The 15,608-nt window shown below is 45.3% G+C and overlaps 1 protein-coding gene across 1 annotated transcript; it reads right to left on the bottom strand.

Moving 5' to 3' along the window:
- Positions 1-90: 90 nt before the first annotated feature.
- Positions 91-14,824, bottom strand: LOC137107679 (ankyrin repeat and BTB/POZ domain-containing protein 2-like). Its single transcript, XM_067491506.1, has 17 exons — positions 13,344-14,824; positions 9,094-9,243; positions 8,281-8,488; positions 7,901-8,053; positions 7,459-7,624; positions 6,708-6,797; positions 6,516-6,617; positions 6,178-6,274; positions 5,709-5,844; positions 5,383-5,618; positions 4,973-5,151; positions 4,229-4,334; positions 3,943-4,045; positions 3,760-3,832; positions 3,602-3,670; positions 1,663-1,776; positions 91-1,554 (listed from the first exon to the last, which is right to left on the bottom strand). The coding sequence occupies exons 1-17, from the start codon at positions 14,215-14,217 to the stop codon at positions 1,321-1,323; spliced, it is 3,090 nt and encodes a 1,029-aa protein (XP_067347607.1). The 5' UTR covers positions 14,218-14,824; the 3' UTR covers positions 91-1,320.
- Between the last annotated feature and the right edge of the window lie 784 nt (positions 14,825-15,608).

Genomic DNA, 15,608 nt, shown 5'->3' with positions numbered 1-15,608 from the left:
GCAGTCTGGTTTATGAAGGTGTTTATTTACAAAAACATGTACATTATATTCATTATTCCCACGTGGCTACAGATTTACTTAGAAATATGAAATAAATCCCTCAAAGGCTCATTTCTGTGATTTTGTTTTTCTATGAATAGTATCTGCAACAGTTAGAATACAAAAACTAAAACCAATGTTTTTCAGATGCAGCCTGGATCATTCATCTGTGCTGTAGAATTATTGAACGTCAGTCGGACACATCGCTCTGATCGATGATGTGCTGTTGTCCAAAACATTGCCTGAGACGCTTAACAAATTTTGTGCTTTGCACATCGTCTGTGGGTGAATTTTGGCGAATTAAAGTTTGAATTAAACACCTTTCTGACAGTTTTAACTTAACTGGCTAATTATAACATTGTAAACGTAGAATTCATGGCAGAGCTGCTGTATTGCATTAGATTAAAGTGGCCAGTGAGTGTATGTTACCCAGTGGAAACAGTGGAGGTAATGAAGGTTTCCTTCACATTGAGTCACTGACTGTAATGCTGCACAGGTGACATCAGTCATGTGTTTCCCAGAGTCCTAGTGTCACATTCATTAAAATACTTCCTCTCTCCTGGTGTAAATCAAATACATGTAGAAGTGCCAACAAAAATGTAAAAAAACGCGGTGCAGAAGTGCACATGGAGCCGCAGTCAAGGAAAAACTCTGCATGCAGAGTTTCTCACATCAAAATCCAGCAAAAGTGTGAGGAAAAAGAAAAATCGACTGTCTGTAAATATCACAGTACCAGTGCAAACGACAGTAGCTCTACTCTTTAAAAAAAAAAAAAAAAAACTCCCCACGCTTTACTTCCATTTCTTCAGTGTGGCTGAAAGTTCACCCAGGAACCTTTAACCATTTCACAGTGCTGTTCTATAAAAACGGAGCTTTAGAGCTTTCAGAATCCGTGTTCAATGCTAAAAATAGGAGTTTAAATATTTTGGGGAGTCGGACAGTGAGTTGAATATGTGAAGACTGATCCCTTCCCCAGATTTTTCCAGATTCTCCAGTACAGTCAACTCCAACTTTGGTAAATGTCATGTTTAAATGTTCTTTAAACACGAGAACTGAGGTAGCGTCTGTGTATTAAACACTTTTATCAGAGCTTGCTCCCCTGACACAACCTCCAAATATTGACTAATCACAGCATAAAAATCATAAAATCATACAAATCTTCACGTGTCAAGATGAATAAATACGATAAATAACTTGTCAAGATATCTGCAGTCTCTTATTCAGCCCACTAACATGTTCCGGTGGATCACACGTACCAGTGTCCAGGCCGCTGCATTGTTTCTACTCCCGACACGCTGAGTGCACGGTGTAAAGTCTGTGGATTAGCGCAGCCTCCAGATCTCTCAGGAGAACCGGCTGCAGGTCCTGGTCCTGGCCGTCCGTCCCTGGGCAGAGCAGCTCCTGACCGACCTGGCCCAGCAGCAGGCGGTGAAAGTCCTCCCGGTCCAGGAGCCGATCCATGTTCTGCAGGAAGAAACCTTCACAAAAGCTGTGTAGTTCAGCTGCTCCGTGGTGCTGAAAATACAGATAGATAACAGTGAATTATGAAAATGACCTAGAAACTTAACCTAGAAAATAAGCTAAAGCAGACGAGCTGCATCTTCCTTCTCGGTGCTTTCGTACCTTGGCAGTCTGGTAGACGTTGACCACATTGTCCAGAGTCAAACTCTGAGAAAGCTTCACTTGGCAGCACCTCTGCAGACCCCTCAGCTGGAAGAAAGTGGCCACCGGCAGCAGCTACAAAACAATGATGACATTTTTATGATTAGGATGACGTCGACTGCCTTTCGGCAAAAACTGAAAGGAAGTGAATTAGCAGCACAGTGATTAAGCACTGCTGCCTTGTGCAGTGGCCTCCACCTACAATGACGTCCACACTAAGAAAAACTTTGAAATCTACCTGAAATAATTGATGGAAAGTTCATGCTGAAAATGTGAAAACTGAACATTTCTTTTTTTAAAAAAAATAAATTATTAAAAAAAAACCAAAAAAAAACAGGAGAACTGCTCCTGTGAAGGGGCTTGAACATTATTTGGTCCCCCCCAACATAGTGCCGACAGCCCCTGCAGGTAGGAATGGGGAGGGCAGCTGGTGGCAGCCAAGACCTATTGTTCTGCTCATCTGTGCTGGTTACTGGAGGGACACAACCTGGATTGGACATTTTGGAGTTTCTGGGATACTTTAAAGGAAAATACATTGCAACCAAACAGTCCATTCTGGTGCAGTTTCAGCCTGTGAAAGTGTCCAGCGTAAAATCATTCTAATCGCCAGGGCCAGGGTCTGAGATATGTTGCTTTTAAACAAGAATTAAGAGACTGTTATAATTACATGAGTGATCAGAACAGGTACCTCATGAAACTAAACCTGACCCTTAAAAATCAAGTTGAAGAACTCAACACAAAGTTGTATGGACAGCAGGCCGCAGGCCACAACAGTGAGATTCTCCAGGAAAAACAGCTGGAAATCACCAACCTTCAGCAAGAACTGCAAAGTGTTAGGGCCAAGTTCACCATCATGCAGCAGGAAAACCAGTGTGTGAGTGAACAGAACGAGGTTCTAGAAAGACGCCTGAAAGAGGCCAACGAGAAGAACTCTGCGACCAAAAGCAGGCTGAAGACATGGAACCTTAAACCCCCGACCCCATTTCCCCTAACTCGTAACCGCTTTTCCTCTTACCGTCCTATACCCTGACCCCCAACCACACGTCCCCAAATGTTTGAATGGGCGAATAAGAAGCAACCGGAAAGAACTTTGGGTACCGATAAGGTGGTAAGATGCTACATGAGTGAAGACTATTTACCTTTTTTTGTTTTTAGTTTTCTATATATATATTTGTGTGTGTGCATGTAAATTATTAGCAGAATCTGTATTTCCACTGATTTAATAAATGGTAATAAGTCTGATTCCCAGAAGTAGTTTTAAGTTATTCTGTTTAACTTACACACACACACACACACACACACACACACACAGTAAAACTCAAACTGTGGTTAAAAAAAAAGTTGAGCAGCTCTTGTTCACAGCGACTTTTCGACTTTCACACAGCAGTGACAAATGTATTATTTGCTACATTGACATTTGATGAAATGTGCTTGTTCCCCGTCTGTGAGTGTGTAGCTATGGTCACGTTTATTGCTGACTGTGACAAAGTGATTCACGTCTGCTCAGGCTTCAAACGATGGGAGTTCCCCAAGTGCTTCAAACTACACAATGCACACAATTTTAAAACCCATGTAAATAAATATGCCAGAGAAATTAAGTTATGGTTGTCGTGAAGTAAGTCATGAAATAAACGACAGGGCTGTGACCTTTGACTTTTTTAAGAAACACTCACTTATGCAGCGAGTTCATATTAGACCTGCTGAGATGATATGTGAACTATGTCCTCTGGAGGAAGCAGTAGTAAACATGAGATAAATGTAAACATGGGCCTGAATAAATATGAAGTGAGATTCCGGGTGTGACGACTACAATCGGTTAAAAATAAATTCAAAAATGTCTATGTGATCCATCGTCTGCTGGGAGACCTGGTCATCGCAGCAGGTAACAGGTGATTTTTACCTTCAGGGCTTCTGAGTATGAGAGAGTCAGTCCGTCTGTTCCCCCACAGTACAGAGACTTCATCATCATCTGTGGAGGAAGGAACATTGTTCCATCAGACACCTGATAAACCTGCAGCTCCAACGCCACAGGACAGAAGGTGAAACTGCTCGTCTCACCTGGAAGGTGCTGTAGGTCACGTGACTGATGTGGATGATGTAGCTGGGGGAATCGTTTAGGATCTGTCGAAACCTGGAGAGAGAAAAGTGGAGTCACTGAGAGCTTTGTAACACGCCGTCCTTTTGTCTACATGGACATTTCTATAGTCCTGGTGAGAATGTGCTTTAAAAAAAGGAACCGACCGTTCAGAGGCCGACATCAGCAGCACCCGATGAGCAAAGAAGGGACGTCCCTCCACTACGAACGTCACGTCGGACATGTCCTGATTGTTGTGGAAGTGAACGTCTGAGGACGGAGACAAAGTCGCACTATTATGACACAGACAGCTGTCAGCAACTGACGTCCAGCGATTAACTATCTGGCTCCTAAATAACTGCTGGGCATTTTTTCCCCCCAACCCTTAAACAACAACATCTTTTTTAGTTAAATTCCACTCAGGACTGTCACAGGACAGCATGGGTGTGTTACCTAGCTGTGTAGACAGAGCGGCGTCCATGGGAGGGACGGGAGGAACAGGACAGGAGCCGTAGCAGTGAGAAAACACAGAAGCCAACTGCTTTGTGATCGCGTAGTCCTGCGGCAGAAACACACATTTGTTAGGACTGATGCTCCACGTGTGAGGCCAGTTATTCTGTTTCCCTGTTTAACAGCACAGCAGACAGAAACCAACAACGGTTAACGTCCATCAAACATCTCGTCACGTTTCATTAGGTCGGTGGCATTTTTCACTGCAGTGATAATTAAAGGAATTTGAGATTCTGGAAAGTCGTCCTCATTTCACAGAGACCGATCGAAGGACAAGACGCAATACAACACGAATCTGTGTGGAAAATAGTTCTTTTGTCCACTTCACATGTGCAAACACTCACTTAGTTCACCTGCACCTCTACATCCTTGTCACTCCACCCCCCCGTCTTTTTGTCAGCGCCACTGTCTCCAAGCCGTACAAACGTGGCTGGTCTCACTACGTCTTGCCTCCGCAAGGTTCACTTCTTTCTGTGCTGATCTAGATCACAAACTTCCGCTTGTTGTCTTTGAAATTCCAGAATCTTTTGTTAAAGAAAAGTTAACCTGCAGGTGATTGCATCATGTTGCTTGAAACGTGTTCAAATCCAACTGTCATGCATCTAAGACTTGGCTTCACACAATGCGTGATGATACTGCAAAAACAGGAAGAATGGACGTGAGCAGCATCGGCAGGTGCACGTGTACCTTGCTGGTTTCTAACATGCTGAACATGAGCAGTAGGCCAGTGGAGAGGAGCTCGGGGCTGTAGTCCTCCGTCCTGATGGAGGGGAACTCTGTGAGGAGAGAGACGGTGACTTCGTCCCTGCACAGCTGTTGCGCTCTGAGGAGAGACTCCAGCCAGATGTGGAGCCTCCAGGGAACACCTGGACGCAGCAGGTAGATGGAACAAAACCTTAGGTGTGTGATCAGCAACGAATGCAAACTGTGCTGCTCCACAGCTGCTTATATTCAAATGGCAGCAGCCGAACTTGCAGCTTTATCCATTGGACACCAAGCAGGAAACGTGATTGTACAACTGTCTTATTCCAGATTTTCAGTGTTACAAAAAGGCTTTTCAGATAACGAGGTGAACTTTAACGTCTCATCGTTCTCACCCATGTGTCTGAGCTCCATCGTGATGTCTAGGAAGCCGTGCTCGGCGCTGTAGTACGCCGCCTGCTGCAGGGCTTTCATCGTGGCCTTACACAGCGTGGGCTCTGCAGGATGTGCCGGAGCTTGGGTCTCCTCCTCCTCCTCCTCCCCTTTCACCCCTTCAGCCAGGATCTCCTCCAGAGAGAGGATGTCTTCCTTCCTGTGCTGCGGCTGCAGCAGCAGCCTCCTCAGGACGTTCCTGAAGTAAACGCACAGGTGAAACTCACTCACTCTACTCTTGTGCAGTTTGCTGCATATGAGAAGAAACACAGAGTCAGACAAGACTCACCTGTGTCCATGTGCTGCTGCGTAGCTGAAACAGTTCATGTCTTCGTCTAGTGGTGACGTCAGAGAATTCCCATGATGCAGTCTGAGCAGAGGGTCCGCTCCATGTGTGAGCAGGAGACTCACCATCTCATAGTGACCTTGGAACATGAAACATGCTGTGGGTGTCTTTACACAAACTCAGCTGTGCCTGAACCGTGTCGCTGCGAACGCAGTGTTACGTTTTCATTTGGACAAACACAAAACATGATACATTATTTCAAAAGTAGGGAAACATAAGCACACAGATTGTACTGCTTTTCCAAACCTCACACTCCACCCTTTGACCTTAAACGTGACTTATCAGTGACAGGTTCCTTTTCATGGAATTTAACTTGTCACAATTCAGCACATGGAGGAAATGGCTGAGTAGGATTTTAATAAACACATTATTGGGCTCGATGCAGATTTGCAGCCGGCTCAGAACCATTTACCCGCAGCAGCAGCTAACTGTAGTGGCGTCTCAGCTGAGCTCTCCTGACCGTGCACCAGGGCTCCGCCCTCCACGTCCGCTCCGGCCTCCAGCAGCAGCTGCCAACAAAGGCACAGAACACTGTGTTTATGCTGACACATCATTACAAGGTGGAGCTTTTTTTTTCTCTTTGTGTCCAGTTCAGGAAGTGTTAACATCGCAGAAAGAAACTGAACATCTCTTTAAAGTCTTTACAAAGTGCAGACATGGTGTAATGGTTGTGAATGTGTTTAAATAGCTTAAACTTCCTGTTTCAACCCGACGGAAACATGTGCTGCTGTTACTATTTTTAGCTCTTACCTGAGCCACAGAAAGGCGAGCGTGCAGCACAGCAAACGTCAGGGCGACCCAGCGCCGGCTGCCAGGGGGAACTGATGGGTGTCTGACAGAGTATCCTGGGACCTGCTCTCACACACACACACACAGTCATAATGCCAGTAGCCAGCTGTGATGCAGAGACTGTCACAGCAGACTCAGCAGCTGTTTTGTTACCTGCAGGTCCAGGTGAGCTCTGGCCTCTATAAGCATCTGCACCAGTGCTTCATCTCCTGCTGCAGAAGCGTACATCAGAGGGGTCATTCCCTGCAGAAACATAACACACAGCCAGGTTTGTCCTCGTCCAAACGCATTGTGTTCCGCTCAGAATCATGTTTGTGCAGAGTTTGACTCCACGGGAAGAGTTTTGCTGAGATCATCTAAAAACGTGAAGACGTGAACGTAAGAGTGTGATGTGTGGAAGCTGATCCCAGTCTGACACTCAGCTTAAAGAAGTGTGATGTGCAGGATCATAACTTCCAGCTCACAGACGTCACAGTAAAGCGGGAGGAGACATCTGGTTCAAATAAACTTGGAAAAGGAACAATATTCACAGATTCAAATGGAGGAAAAAAAGAAATGAGCTGTGGTTTACTGTTAACATGAGTCATTTTCACGTCTTGATGACTGGAAGAAGCCTTTAAATAATTTTTGTAACATAATGCAAAACTAATGAGGAGCTTAATCTTGACTATTTGCAATGCTTGGAGCTGCAGTGTGGAAACCTCAGATAAAAATCCTAAGAAGATCCTAAATGTTTCGCACTCAGTTCTTCCCATGGGAATCTATTTATATTTGCGATTGTAGATGAGGACACGTTGAAAATTAGAGAGAGAAGATACAAAGTTCTTTATCTACTCAAAAACACATTAGGCCTAAAAACTCCAAAATAATTCCGAAATGAATGAGTCAACACGCTCTGCTTCACCTGGTCGTCCATGGTGTTGACACCCTCGGCTCCTAGAAGCTGCATCGCCTGATGGACGAGATCCGCTCGGCCACACAGGAGCATTCTGAAGCCCAAATCCATCTTAAACTTGGCTGAAGCAGTTTCTGCATCCAGACACTTAAATGACTGGAAACAGCACTCGGCCCTGCAGAGGAGAACAGGTGGAAATACACATTTGGTTCTTCGACTTCTGCTGCTTCCGCCTTGAATCTGACAGATCAGATCTAAGCAGGCGGTCGGAGCTCGACCACAGACAACTTTTTTGCCCACAACGTGCGGCTTCATCCACTCGTTAAAGCCAGATCACGTGACACACGGTGTGTTCACAGCCAATCTGTTGTCACCTAAAACATATGAAGTAGTTGCTACAGATGCTAAAAAAAAAAAAAAAAAAGTCAGGGAGCTATCAGTGGCATCTTACTTCAGCTGTCTGGGCTCACAGTCCAGTCCAGGGAGGAGCAGCCGGGCCGTCTGTCTGACATCATCACTGTCCACCAACAGGCTGCGGCGATGTTCGGCGTGCACCACGGCCACTCTGATCCACTCCATGAGAGGAGGGAGGAGCAGGAAAGGCCTGGAGGAGGAGCAGGATTGGAGATGGGCTTTTTTAGGTCAAATGATTGAGGCATTTAAGGTGGTAAATCTTCCTCCTGCTTAACGGGCTCTTCATTTTGTTGTCCAGCTGAATAAAACAACGCCAACGTTTGCTGCTGACACATCTCCCTCCTGCTCTTTACTGCTCTTCACAGTACTTCAGCTTTTCTAAAAGGTATAAAAAAGGTATCAGAAAGAGACACACACCTCTCTCTGCTCAGCGTCACGCTCGGAGGCTCCAGGTTGGGATTCTCCAGGGATTCCATCTGCGGGTTGGACAGAAAGTAATAGAGTGTTCGGAGGGCGTCTGAGGCCCAGGATACTGACGGCTGATTGGCTGAGCGGGCGGGGCTGACGGAGAGAGCGGAGCCGCGCAGACGCTGCATGTGGTGCATTGCGCGAGACACTAGATCACCTGCAGGAACATGACAGACAAAAACCATCACGGCCTTTGTTCACAAACAGTTGAATTTTGTCTGTTGGTAAAGTTCAGGGGGTCTCCACCAACATTAATATTCCACAGCTGTGTTGTGGATCATGTGCAAAAAACTAGTCTCAGACCAGATTTTTCTCCAGCATTTGCCGTCTCTGTAAAGTGTTTTTGCAGCGGAGATGATCTGTATGATCTCAGACAGGAGTGACAGCACCTAGACCCTCTGAAAACCAAGCCTCCCCTTAGGCCTTAGAAACACAAATTCATCTTTTTAAATTCCACCGTGGATTAAAAACTCCAAGTTGTCAGGGAGAAAAAGTTCACGAGAATGAAAGTGGATGTGGTTTTATGTTACAGCCTTCACACAAGCCTGTCACTGTGAAGTGTGCACGTGAACGTGCCCTGCACAGTAACCAGCATTCAGATGAGCAGCAGCAGCCTGCAGGGTGTGAAGGTGCCTTGTTTTCTGGACACAAGCCACAGGTTGTTGTGGAGCTAATGAAGAGCCCCAAGAGCCCGACGCCAGTCCCACTTTACAGCAACCCACTGAACCCACTGAACCCACTGAACCGGGCTGACACACTTACTGAGCTCTGCGATGCTGCACACACAGGTGGCCAACAGCGCCTGCTCCAGTGTTCGCAGCTCCAGATGGATGTAGGCGTCTTCTCTGCTCTCCACGGAACCCTCTGGAACCTTTGTGTACGGGCTCACATGGGCCGGCAGTGACAGCTCCCCTACACAAACACACACACACACACACAAGTTTTACAGTTCTTCTACGTGTTGGCATCTCTGTGATTTGGCTCAAGAGACACTGATATCACACAACCACCATCATCTTCATCATCAGACAGACACTTGACAACTTACTCCATCCACTGTCACTCACCTCCTCTGAAAACTGTTTTGTTAAACCTCAGCGTGTTGAATGTTTTACACTCCAACAGTGCTTTTATTTATGGACGACGCTCTTCCCTCTTTAGATATAAAATTATTCCGAATACAGTGAGGCTGAGCTTCGATGTCTGATTCTACTTGTCATTCATTTTTCTGTGATTATTAAATGTATTCTTCAGCTTATCCCCTGAGGCACAAAACATATTCTCATAACCCAGTTATTGCTTAATTTTAAATCTCCTTTGTAAACTTCGATCTCTGCAAGACCAAAGTGACACAACTCGTGATCCTGACGATGTGTCACATTAGAGGCTGAAGACGTTGAGCTCATTTGTTTTAGTAAAAGTTTTTGTGCATCTCTGTGTGGAGTCTTATTTTACACAAACAGCACAACACAGATGCCTGGCTGCCATTTGATAAGGTCTTAATTCATCCATGAAAAGCTGGAGAACACACCTCTGCTTTCAAAAGGTCAGTTCTTGTCTGGACTGTAAGAAAGAAGTCTTTAGTTCAACAAGACGCGAGTGGGGCAGATAATTGGTGCTGATTGCCCTGCACAGGGGAGAACAGGCATTGATTCATGGCCACACGGCAGGAGAGTGGTCTGCAGTGGACAAAGCACAAATTAATGTTTTCTAACCCCCCCAACCCCCCAAACACATACAGCTCCTGTGCCCAACACTGGCCTGCTCACATCATTAAGTCATTTCCTTTGACTTTCTCCTAATGTGAACAACCCCCAAGTCTGCAACCACATCCTGAAAAACAGTGTGTGTACTGATGAATGTTTGTGAGTGTGTGTGTGTGTGTGTGAGAGAGAGAGAGACTGTGTGTCCCAATCGAAAACAGCGGCACAGTCATAGTTCCTGAACACAACAGCTCTTTTCTGCTGCGTGGGATTGTGCTACGACACCAGAACCACACAGAAAACCTGTGAGTGTGTGTGTGAGTTTAGGAGGAGGTCAGGACCAGCTCAGTGGACTTTCAGCCACAGTCTGTACACACACATGGTTTCAGCAATGTTTGGTCCACTACATCGGATTAAACGGTGATGTCAACTTGACCTCAAGTAGAAAACACAACCTACGCGCCACAAACAGAAACCGCTTTCTAATCTACCTGCTGGACTGTAACACAATAACCAACCGATTTAAACTTTATTTATGCAGCATTTATTGTACAGATTCCTGCAATTCAACGCTCAAGAAAGATGCAAAGTTAATAAAAGAGAAAAAACTGTCAAAACTGGAGAGAAGTTGACAATGAGGCACTGATGACACTAACACAGAGAAATAAACTATCAAAAAATAATACGTTTATTTTTATTAATCAGTGGAAAATAAAAAAAACACAACAAAAGAAATGAAAGAAAGTCAAAGATGAAATGAATGAGCAGCACACATAGATTAGATGTGAACCAAAATCCAAAGTCCGTGTGGACCATCACACCCAAAAACAAACCCAACTCCCTACCACAGAGAAACCAGAACCAGGTTCAGTGGTTCGATTCCTCGTCCCTCCTTGCTAGGTGTCGCAGTGTCCTTGGGCAAGACACTAAATGCCAAGTTGCTGCACCCTGCATGGCAGCCGTCAGAGTGTGTGTGTGTGTGTGAATGGGTGAATGCTTTGGATGAAAGTGGCCAGTTTCCATTTACCAGCAAATCACGTAGAAAAGTTAAACTGGGTTTAACTCACAGCCCTCACACCACAAATATTCTGTGAAAATGTGACTCAAGCAAGAACAAAACAGCTTTTACTGCACAACTTCTCTCCTGCAGAAATAAGTAACTCGTCCTCTACACTCACTGCTCTGGCTTTGCACAGAGTCTTCATACAAATCAGAGTCATGTTAAACACGCAGGCAGATTTGGCAGGAGGACTTTGTTTTGGCAGTGTAATCTGGTTAAAACCTGCAGGCTGGTGGGGGTGGACACTGTTGGCTCGGGCTCCCACACAGTTGACACAAGGATTTAGAGACGTGAACACACAGCCTGGTGACGTCCACACAGGCGTCGGGACAAAGACCGCACACCTACAAACCGCATCACAAACACTAATCGCCATCAACCCCTGATTTAATCGTTTCGTCCTGATTATCTGATGAGCAGAAAACTCTAAAACTGATTCGCTGAGTTTCCATTGTGGGACGTTTGCTCCCTGGACTCAGTATCAGACACTTTCTCCATCCGTCTGTCTCCACTTCCTCTTCAGCCTGAGCAGCAACTTACAGCTGACAAACTAACCAAAAAAACAAAAGAAAACAAACCCTTTTCAAAGTCAGGAACGTTTCTTTATACATTTCCATGAATTTGATTAATTTCCTGATGAAACAGTTTATGTTAACAATAACATAAAAACCTTCAAATGTCTTGTTTTGTCCAACCATCAGTTACCTGTCTATTCTATGACAAGATAAAGCAGAAAATCTTTGCTTTTAAAAACTAATTTCATATATATCAATATATCATTGGACACTTTGAGTAATTGTTCTAGTAATTTTTCAAATAAATTAAATCTGATTCATTAATCAAAAGCTACCGTCAGGATCCAGTTTGTCATAATTGAGAATGTGCTGCTCCTCTGTCTGTGGGCTGCTGAATGCAGCTTTACATCACAGCCACAAATATTAATAAAAGTCAGGATAATGGTTTAATACGAGGTTTAATTTTCAAACGTGAACCCAGTGAGACAGTAAAGGCCAATGAAGGGAAAGTGAACGTTCCTCTCTGACGTCTGCAGAGCAACCGGGGCTCAGTGTAAATCCGTGTCGGGGGTGACGGTTTTCACAGACTCTCAGCAGGATCTGTGCGAGTGGCCACACTGCTCATCTTTACATCGAGAACAACTGAACAGACTGTGGGAGCTGTGAAGCACGTGGTCTGCAGCCCGAGTCAGAGAGAGAGCTGCTTTGTGTCTGTGTGGCCCAGAGGCCAACAACACTGGTTCGTTCTCGGGGGGGTTTGGGCCGAGGCCTGTATCCCTACATGCACTTCTGCTCATCATGTTCAGACGCACAACCTCCTGATAATTTATTCACTGGTGCAGTTCAAACTAAGGAAACAAACTATTAACTTTGCGTTTCATGACATTTTTATCTGCTCTGCTATGTGCTTTTTAAGTTAAGCTTAAATAATGTGCGTCTCCGTCTCTGAGCTCGTTCCACCTTTCTGCTGGTCCAGAGTCACATGTAAAGAGCCCTTTGAAGCAGTGAGTGAGAATCGGACCACAGACATTTATCTCAGTGGATCTTCCATTTCCGTCCTTGTTATTACTTAAATCACCGGCTTCCTGTCTGTGGGGTTTTTCCCACAGCCGTCTCCATGTTAGAATTCCTCAAGTGCCTCTTTTTTTAATCTGTTATCAATATTATCTAGACAGAGCAATTTCATGCCACAAGCACAGTTTTTCTTCCAGACTGTGGTCGACTCAAGACATTTCTCCTGTCTGGACTAATGGGCTCATGCTGTGAAGTGTAGCTGCTGCATGATAAACTGATAATACGGAGTCATGTTTCAGTTTGGGATAAATGCTGAGGACAGAGAAAGCTGCAAAAACTACTGGATCACAATACGGACAGCAAAAAAAAATGACCTGTGTGTTATCTCTGATTTCAGAAAAAAAAATAGGAAAACATGTTCTCAGCAAACGTTTGTCCTGTTTTCAGCCTCTCAGGAATTAATACATTGTGACAAGATGTCACAAAACGTCCATTTGTGTCTCTGTGAAGCTGATGATGTTCAGACTGCTGTAAGTGATGAGGGGAAGGAAAAGAAAGCAGCTTGTTGTTTATAGATGACTTCAGGAGTTTGGTTTTAAATTGTCCAGCAGGTTCATTCACCAAAGCTGATCCCCACGTTTCCTACATGAACACCCTGACCTTTGACCTTTGGCTCACTTTAAATGTCGTTTATGCAGTAAAACGAAAACTTGAACTCACCTTTGGCATTTTTGCCACAGATGAGATGCTCGTACACCTGCAGTAGCCCCCACAGCTCGGCGTCGTCGTTGACCGCTGCCTCCAGCGCCTCTGCGCTCACCTGTTTGCAGGTGACCTCTCCGCCCTGCTCCGTCTCCTCCATCGCCGAGTGCATCGCCCGCCCGACCACTTCCTCAGTCAGTCTCTCCATGCAGGCGGTCAGGCAGACCGCGGCGTACTCATGCACGCGCACCGATACACGTGTCTCCACCATCCACCTGAAGAAGCGACCCACGGAAAGAGTCAGGCCGCAGCGTGCGGACTTGCCGCGCTGATGCGCGGTGTCCCCGGAGGTCATGCAGTGCAGGGACACGGCCTTCACCGCGGAGGACACGCACTGCTCGGCCAGACGCCAGCTCAGCACTAGCTCCATCGCGCTCTGGACCTCCAGGCGCGTGCACCGCCTGTGGAGCTCACTGAGCCGCTGCGCTTCCCTAGCGATCCGCACCAAAGCTGCCCGGAGCAGAACAGACAGGCGGTGAACAGCCTCCCCGGTGAACGGCGCGTCCCTAACGGCGGCTTTACGCACGACCTCCAGCAGCTCCTGCTCGTTCCAGGGGTAATCCTCCAGCTCTGGCAGGCAGGGACACTTGGCCAGGATGTCCACCGTGTCCCCTGGCAGCGTGCTCACCGTGTCCCAGCTGCCGTTCCTGCTGTACAGAGAGCCGGCGTGCTGCCACCTGGGACCCCGATGGGAAGAAACGCTGGTGTTGGGCCGAGACGGCCTCGACCCGCCGCAGGAGGACGGGCTGAGGGACGGACAGGTATCACCAGCCACATAAACCGGGTCCAAGCTCAGGTCCTCCAGGGTCTTCACCAACACACCGCAGGACATGACAGTTTTTTCACTTTACGCACAGCAGAGAACAGAACCAACGTTTCAGTCCCAGTTTGCTCTAAACCTCAGAGGTCAAACAACCAGGAGCAGCTGCACAAACTGTCCTGCTGTGCACAAACTGACCAAAATGTGAATGGTGGGAAAGTGTTTTGGGCAAACACACCAATCAGATGCATTCATTTAAAACGCATATTTGACTTTACTGTGCCCTACAGCGCCACCGTGTGGGCACAAGACTGATCATCCTCCGAGCTGCAGCTGCGGCTTTTCTGATTGTAGGAGTAAAAGGTACAATCACAGGACTTTCACTGCAGTAAACTAGATTCAGTAAAAGCCGCACAATTTCTTATTATTCTTTAGTTTTTCTGCATAATTAATAAAAAATGAAGGTGATCCAGTTAACTGACCACAAGAGAGACACTGTAATTTCCTGTACTCACCTTGTTTCCTTATGACTGGGTGCAGCCTGTGGTGCCTGTTCTGGTGGGTGAGCAGGGGGCTTGTTAGCGTCTGGCTCCAACATACACCTCAATGTTTTGTGTTGGTTAGTTTGCTGCAGCAGCTCCTGGCAACATTTACATAAACTAATACATATTTCATATCATGCAACAATTTCTTTACAATAATCCTAAAACTATTATTACTAATCTTTAAGTTACATTAACACAGTGTGGGGTCCAGTTAGCTTTGCAAAGAAACCGCTGATAGATATTTACCTTTATACTGACATTACACAACCTGCATTTTTATTTATTTTTTATTTCTTTGTACAAGTATTTATACTTCAGTAAAAAAATGTGTGCATAGTACTTTTGCTCCTTCTGGGAGCTCCACACCACAGACACTCAAGAAAATATTGTCAACCGCTTTAATGTGTGCTGTAAACTTTATGTAGTAATTTCTGCTTCATTCCTAATAATACATTGTTATTTATTAGGTAATTTTACTTTGTTTTTACATGTTCTGGAGTAAAATGTTTAGTATTTTATTGTACAACAATGTTTTTTCCTCACAGGTTCTACATGAAACAATGACGTTATTATGACGATAGTGTATTCACGAGAAATATAGAGGCCTAGAGTAGAAGTACTTCTGCGATGGAATTATACAATATTGCCCAAAGTTTTGGGGGAAGAGTTAGAAGAAGTACTTGATGATTTCCTCACACAGTCCAAGAGTTATAGCTCCATTGTGTCTCGACAATATGCATTTTCAATATATTTAAAGGCCTTGGCCTGTGTTTGACACACTTTAAAGACTGGATAGTAATATTTTCTTTTTAAAACGTCCCATCCAGAGATTAAAACTAACAATGAATAACAAAGATGCTGTGGAAATATAGAAAATCGTCAGCTTTATCCTTTGACAAGTTACTGTTTGAAGAAAGT

The sequence above is a fragment of the Channa argus genome, chromosome 2, assembly GCF_033026475.1.
Source record: "Channa argus isolate prfri chromosome 2, Channa argus male v1.0, whole genome shotgun sequence".
Taxonomy (NCBI): Eukaryota; Metazoa; Chordata; class Actinopteri; order Anabantiformes; family Channidae; genus Channa; species Channa argus.
The sequence above is the reverse complement of the archived record's forward strand: the minus strand, read 5'-3'. Positions and strand labels throughout refer to the sequence as shown.

Bases quoted from the DNA above. Each gene is read 5' to 3' on its own strand.
- LOC137107679 (XM_067491506.1), bottom strand. From the start codon at position 14,217: ATGTCCTGCGGTGTGTTGGTGAAGACCCTGGAGGACCTGAGCTTGGAC. The intron at 6,275-6,515 runs GTAAGAGCTAAA...CTTTGTTGGCAG, and splicing joins CTCGCCTTTCTGTGGCTCAG to CTGCTGCTGGAGGCCGGAGC. The intron at 5,619-5,708 runs GTGAGTCTTGTC...CGTTTACTTCAG, and splicing joins GCAGCAGCACATGGACACAG to GAACGTCCTGAGGAGGCTGC.